Source organism: Polistes dominula, unplaced genomic scaffold (genome assembly GCF_049000335.1).
Source record: "Polistes dominula isolate Pdom_NZ unplaced genomic scaffold, Pdom_raw_medaka contig_533, whole genome shotgun sequence".
Classification (NCBI taxonomy): Eukaryota; Metazoa; Arthropoda; class Insecta; order Hymenoptera; family Vespidae; genus Polistes; species Polistes dominula.
The window spans coordinates 3,875-11,463 of NW_028300886.1; the positions used below are offsets into that span (position 1 = coordinate 3,875).

The 7,589-nt window shown below is 41.1% G+C and overlaps 1 protein-coding gene across 1 annotated transcript; it reads left to right on the top strand.

The window, feature by feature from the left end:
• The first annotated feature begins 1,707 nt into the window (after positions 1-1,707).
• On the top strand, positions 1,708-7,034 carry LOC149033527 (uncharacterized). The gene is made up of 4 exons (XM_089177060.1): positions 1,708-1,855; positions 3,126-3,347; positions 4,737-4,801; positions 5,779-7,034. The coding sequence occupies exons 1-4, from the start codon at positions 1,708-1,710 to the stop codon at positions 6,871-6,873; spliced, it is 1,530 nt and encodes a 509-aa protein (XP_089033186.1). The 3' UTR covers positions 6,874-7,034.
• The last annotated feature ends 555 nt before the right edge of the window (positions 7,035-7,589 follow it).

Consider the following 7,589-nt stretch of genomic DNA (forward strand, 5'->3'; position numbering starts at 1 on the left):
ATAAAATTCGGCAAATATAAGCTAATCGCGATCCCCATTAAAGAAAGGGCAGTAAATGCAACTAAATTTGAAACGCTAGTTGAAGCTATTGGGTCTTTGCTATCCGTCACACGCGAGCTTGGGTTAACATCAGTCAGCATCTCGAGGACCCAAGGTTTGGACGGAATTTCGTGGTTACGAATCTTGAGAAAAATTATTAATACATTCAAAAATGAAAAGTTGTTTGTCATAATGAAGTTTCTATTCCAAAGACAGAAAGGAGGGAGGACATTATAGCGGAATGCCACTCCTCGCCTATCGATGGTCACAAAGGTGTGACAAAAACGTATAATCGTATTCGAGAAAAATATCATTAGCCAAATATGAAAAAAGATATTCAAGAATTTATAAATATTTGTGAAAGTTGCCAGATTAAAAAATTAGTTAGAATTAAATCGAAAGAGCCAATGATATTAACCGATACGCCAGGAGCGGCATTCGACAAGATTGCCATGGACATCGTGGGCCCGTTGCAGGAGACAAAGATGGGTAATAAATATGTACTCACTATTCAGGATGCTCTAACAAAATATTTCATTGCAGTACCTCTAAAATCAGTTACGTCTGTTGACATCGCAGAGGGTTTAGTTCATAACTTTTGTAATATTTTCGGGGCTCCACGATCAATTTTGACAGACTAGGGCACAAATTTTACAAGTTCTTTACTAAGGGCAATATCAAAACAGTATAATTGTAAGCAGATTAAAACCACTGCATTTCATCCGCAATCGAACGGATCTTTAGAGCGATCGCATATTGTCCTTATTGAATATTTGAAACACTATATTAATAAAAGAAGCGAGTGGGATAAGTGGCTCACTCATGCAATGTTCGCCTACAATACTAGCACGCATGAGGGAACAAGATTCACCCCTCATGAATTGGTTTTTGGTAAACAGGCAAATGTGCCATCAGTAGATGTTTTAACTGGAATCAATTTAGAAGATACCTACTTAGAATATTATTTGGATTTAGTTAATAAAATAAGAACCGCACAAAAGGCGGCAAGACAGAACTTGGTGGGAGCTTAAATTAAATCTAAATATTATTTGACAGAAATGCTAGAGGTCAAAAGCTTAAAGTTGGTCACGATGTCTATCTTTTGAAACAACCAACGTCTAAATTGGGAAACCAATATACTGGTCCCCACCAAGTCCTAGAAGTGCTACCCTGGAATAACATCAAAATTCGTTATAGGGGTAAAAGTAAAATTGTTCATAAAGATAAGCTAAAATTGTCGAAGTCCAAAAAGTAATCTTCTTTCGTAAATATTTGTATATTAAAATATTTTGCTAATATGTTTGTTTTGCCACTGACTGTACATTATCACCAGGAAGGATGAATTCCAAGGTTTGCTACGTCATCCTTTGTTGCGTCACGACGGCCTTCGCTCTCTTGGGTTACGACTGTGGTTGAAATTCTGCCAACATCAGCACGGTATCATTGCTGGAGACCGGGGAGTGTAATCTACCCGTGTCATCGCCCAACAAGTCGGTGACGTACGTGCAGCTGTTACAGCTGACAGACTATGATAATGTGCGCGTATATCAGTGCAGAGTGGAAATAGACAGAACAATTTATTACTGTGGAATGAGTTCGCATATCTCGGCGGTTCATAACGGTCGCTGCATTTATTTACTTGAAGTGTCTTCAAACGTTTGTAAAAGTATGATAAACACTGGTACACTTTGGTTGAACTCATTCACACAGATTAGTGGACTACGTGTTAACTCGACAGACTTTCGAAGTGTTACGTTAGCGGGTTCCATTACCACCGACGGTAGGTGTCAAGGCACCCAATATTCGGATACCGACGGTACGTGGGACAGTGTGGTTGTTCAAAGTGTAGTGCGCACAGACATTAGAATATACACGGGAATAGTGAAAAGTGGTGAGAACTTGATTTCTCTTAGAGGACATATATCGTGCACTTTTTCAGGGGGAACGTGTTTTACAGACGAAAACGGTTGTGCATTTTGGACAGTTGTTCCCGGTTCGTCGTGTAATTTTGAACGATATACGGCACTGTATGAGGGGTCCGCCACCAAAGTGACGTCATCAATCGCAATCTCACATTAATATGTTGTAATCAACAATGTACTCGGTGACGGAGGGAGACACTGCCTTCGCGTTGATGGGTAAAAACGAGCTCCACATTTGCGGGTATACTCTGGTCACTACTGAACATCCCAAACTTTTTATCCTGGAAACAACAAGTAGTCATACGTTTACGTCAAAGGCAAAAATAACACCCGAAAACATGGATTTGTTTGCCTATATAAATTCAAAGTTCGTATATGTTGAGAAGCACCACCGTGACCAGCTGGAGTCTCTCCATATAAACATCTTACAACAGAAGTGTAACCTAGAACAACAGGTTATTCGAAACGCGTTGGCATTTGCGAACATTCTCCCAGACGTTTTTGCGTACACGGTCATGAAGAGGCCGGGGTACATGGCGGTGGTGGCCGGTGAAGTCGCGCATATTGTCAAGTGCACCCCTATTCTAGTGAAAATAAGACATTCGGAATTATGTTATAGAGAACTTCCCGTGATATATCAAAATTTAAGTGTTTATTTAAAACCAAAGTCGAGAATTTTAGTTAGAAAAGGTACTGAAGTACCGTGCAGCGCACTACTGCCACAGGAATATTTGATCGAGAGAACCTGGTATCAGCTGCTGCCAAAGCCAACATACGTAAAGGATCCCCAAATTCTACTGCCAGACACGGATGTGGTCTGGAGATACATCGATGCGGGATCGCTCGCGACTAGTGGGATTTATACACAGGCGGATTTGGACGATCTCCGGGACCATGTAATGTTCCCTGTTGAGCAACCGTCTATTTTGAACACTATCGCGAGAGGAGCAGCTGGACATAAAGTGAAAGTTGACACGTTAAATCTTGTGGATTTTGTGGGTGAAAAAGGTGTTAGTGAATTAGCAGAAAGTGTGACCTCTAAGCTTTGGAACGGTCTATTGAAATTCGAAACGGTCAGTTCTGCTATTCTTGGAATTGTGCTTATTTTTAGAGTAGTGAAATTGATCATAGACTCTGTTCTTCGAGGGTACGCCCTGCACACAGTTTATGGTTGGAGTTTACATATGTTGGGTGCAGTTTGGGGCTCAATCACGAGCCTACTCCTCCATTTGGGGCGCGGGAAGGACGCTCGGCCCACTCAAAATTCGGACAATGGTATTGAACGTCAGTCGGTGCGCACGGAGACACCAGAACCTTCAAGCGGTGACTCCGGGGCCACCCAACCTACCTTGGATTCGAGAGGCTGCCAGACAGAAAATACACCTGGTAAGCGGGTTCAATTTCATATGGATGACGAAATCACTCAGAAATTTCGTTCGTTGCGAAAACCACGGGAGTAAATCCCATGGTTCTTCTTCTTAAGGGGGGAGGTGTCACGTCCAGTGACGTCTAAATTCGAATTTCGTGCATAACACCCAAAAGTCCTAAATTTGGTAAACTCTGTCGTATTTAAATATTATTAGTCTGTTTAATTTTCGCGTAAAAGTAATTTGTTAAACTTTAGTTCGTATAATTTTGCGTGAAAATAGTTCTATAAGTACTATGTAAACCCTGCGAGATAAATTTTTGCAAGCCTAAGTCCTTTATCTGTTACCAAGTTAATATTCCGTTAACGTTGTTCATTAATAATTGTGTGTGTGTGCAACAGGGTGTTTATTGTGTAACAATTTAAATCTAAATTTAAATTTTAAAATATACTATATTGTTATTCTACATTGTGATTGTGATTTAAAAACTGCACCCTTCCTTCAAACGCCAATTTCAGTCGGCATATTTGGATTGCATCTCCCATTGGCCAGCACCGGAAACCAGGTAAGAATTGAAGATTTGGTTAACATCCAGGGTTGAGTTTTCTTTGACATATTAGCGTCCGACGCTCCGGTATCCGCGAGTAAAGCCTATCCCGGGTAAAGTACTGGATAAGCAGGCTGACCCAAAAACTGGCATTGACTTTCTTTCTCTTATCCGAGTAAACGACTGCTGGGTCGTGACCGGTTGAGAAATCTCTAAATTCGTTCTTACTCTTCAAGTAAGAACTGGTGACAGCGGCCACTCGTGAAATCTCTTCTCGAGACGTAACAAGGAAATTGATCATCGAAATAACGCTGGCGGGAGGGGGGGGAAGCCGGTAACGGACGCGCGGCGGGTTCCTCCTCCGGGTGGGTCCACCAAGTCCGACGGCAAAAGCAGGGCCGTCGACATCAAAAAATAATGTGTGAACCAGCGGTCTCCGCTCCGCTTGTCACGTGTACCTCAAAACAGCTGACGGGTGAACGTGACGCTGTTAATTGTCACTGGCGCATAAGTTAATTTGATTAAGATTTATAAATTACAAATGGACATTAAAATAAATAAGTCTGAAATTTTACATTTAGTAGGAATTTCCCCCGGTGGTCATTTGACCCTTGGATCTACTAATATCTGCATGTTCAGGGAGTATGTAAAATTTCATTTGGTTAGGAATGATTTTCCTGTCGAGACGGACGGTATTTTGGGAAATGAATTTTGAGGTCAAGTCAGTTCTAGTTGACTATGAGAATAGATGCCTCAGATTTCGGAAACAAGTAATCTCATTTATAGAAGAGAAGAGAATTAATTTCCGTCTCGTACGTTCAAAAATTTGCTGTATTCACATTAATAATGTCGAAACTACAGAAGGATATATCCCTCGTTTGAATCTTCAGCCCGGAGTTTTTGCAGGAGAGGCTTTAGTTAGGAACGTAAACGGAAAGGCGTACATTAAAGTAACGAATACGACTTTGGAATCCGTTGATTTGACAATTCCTAAAATAGAATTATTGGATTATAGTATTGGTACTCTTCCGAATTCAGCATCCAATACCTCTGATCCATCCGGTTTCCTACGCAATATTCATACAATATTTGCCTCCAACTCCGCTGATCCAATTCCAAAATCAGATGTTTCGAATTCCGAGTCACCTTCCACACCCCCTCCAGGGTTGAATCCGTGAAATCCCTCTTATGCCTTGATCATCTGAATACGGAAGAGGCAAAATCTGTTTCAAAATTAATTGAGTTAAACGCCGATATCTTCCATTTGCCAGGTGAACCATTGGGGAGCACCAATGTTTTGGAACATAAAATAACAACAGCTGATAACGTTCCCGTGCATACTAAACAATATAGATTTCCCCCGGTTCACAAGGAAGAAATTAGGAAACAGACTTCAGAAATGTTAGTTGACGGGATAATTAAGCCGTCCATCTCTCCATATAATTCTCCTATATGGATTGTTCCTAAAAAGGCGGATTCAAAAGGTAATAAACAATGGCGCATGGTGATCGATTACCGGAATCTTAATGAAAAAACAGTAGGTGATGCATATCCTTTGCCCAACATCACCGAAATTTTGGATCAACTCGGCGCGGCTAAATATTTTTCTACTTTCGATTTGAAATCCGGGTTTCACCAAATTAGAATGCATCCGAATGACCGCGAAAAGACAGCGTTCTCGACCCCGTATGGTCATTTCGAATTTTGTAGAATGCCTTTTGGCTTGAAAAACGCACCAGCAACCTTTCAACGGTTGATGGATCATGTCTTGATCGGTTTACAAGGCGAAGAAATGTTTGTTTACTTGGACGATGTCGTTCTTTATGCAAGTTCACTTAACGAGCATGAGATAAAATTTGGTAAGCTCGCTCGCAGACTTCGTCAAGCAAATTTAAAATTACAGCCCGACAAATGCGAATTTCTGAGACGGGAGGTAATTTATTTAGGACACATTATTGGGGAAGACGGTGTAAAGCCGGACCCAAAGAAATTAGAAGCAGTCCGTGAATTTCCGCGTCCGAGGAACGCAAAATCAGTTCGTCAATTTTTGGGACTCGCCGGTTATTATAGAAGGTTTATTCCTGCCTTCTCTAAAGTCGCCAAACCGCTAACGGATTTGTTGAAAAAGGATGTTTTGTTTTGCTGGGAGAATGCCCAGGAAAACGCTTTTTGCTCGTTACGTGATTCTTTGTGTAAAGAACCAATCTTGCAGTATCCAAATTTTGATTTGCCGTTTAACGTAACGACAGACGCATCCGGCTATGCAATCGGTGCCGTGTTGAGCCAGGGTCCTGTTGGAAAGGATCTGCCTATTTTCTACTGTTCGCGAATTTTGAATCGGGCTGAAAGAAATTACTCGACAATTAAAAGAGAGCTTTTGGCTATGGTTTACGCGACAAGTTATTTTAGGCCATATTTGTACGGCAGAGAGTTTGTTCTGGTAACCGATCACAGGCCGTTAGTTTGGTTGAAATCAGTAAAAGATCCTACATCTAGACTTGTTAATTGGGGTCTTAAATTGGCGGAATATTCATTCAAAATCGTATACAAATCTGGAACTGCAAATTCGAACGCAGATGCGTTGTCGCGAAATCCGGTGGAGAGTAAAAACATTCTCCCAATAAATATGTTCGATTCAGACGACAGTCTTACTAAATTTGACATTAGACAAACTGCGGACGACGACGGGGACTGTGACGTCAACGAGACAGCTGACAGAGTGACTGGTCTTACTTCATCGTCATCTGATACAGTCGATCCAGTTACAGGGACGGTAACGGACGATGAAGGCTCTGACGTCGACGATACGGATGACTCATCCGCGTATGACAGACTTTACTCCCCGCAGACTGAGACCGAACATAATACGCATTTAAGAATGCTGACAGACAATGTAGGAGTCACAAGAGATTCGCTAAATTTAAGACATGATAATTTAGTTGTTTTTACAGATCTGGTCGGAACTCCGTGTGACGAAGGGGCAAAGACTTTAAAGTAAAATACATAAGCTTCCGAAATTCGAAGAACTAGTGCTGGGACGCGCTAAAGTAATAAAATTCGGCAAATATAAGCTAATCGCGATCCCCATTAAAGAAAGGGCAGTAAATGCAACTAAATTTGAAACGCTAGTTGAAGCTATTGGGTCTTTGCTATCCGTCACACGCGAGCTTGGGTTAACATCAGTCAGCATCTCGAGGACCCAAGGTTTGGACGGAATTTCGTGGTTACGAATCTTGAGAAAAATTATTAATACATTCAAAAATGAAAAGTTGTTTGTCATAATGAAGTTTCTATTCCAGAGACAGAAAGGAGGGAGGACATTATAGCGGAATGCCACTCCTCGCCTATCGGTGGTCACAAAGGTGTGACAAAAACGTATAATCGTATTCGAGAAAAATATCATTAGCCAAATATGAAAAAAGATATTCAAGAATTTATAAATATTTGTGAAAGTTGCCAGATTAAAAAATTAGTTAGAATTAAATCGAAAGAGCCAATGATATTAACCGATACGCCAGGAGCGGCATTCGACAAGATTGCCATGGACATCGTGGGCCCGTTGCAGGAGACAAAGATGGGTAATAAATATGTACTCACTATTCAGGATGCTCTAACAAAATATTTCATTGCAGTACCTCTAAAATCAGTTACGTCTGTTGACATCGCAGAGGGTTTAGTTCATAACTTTTGTAATATTTTCGGGGCTCCACGATC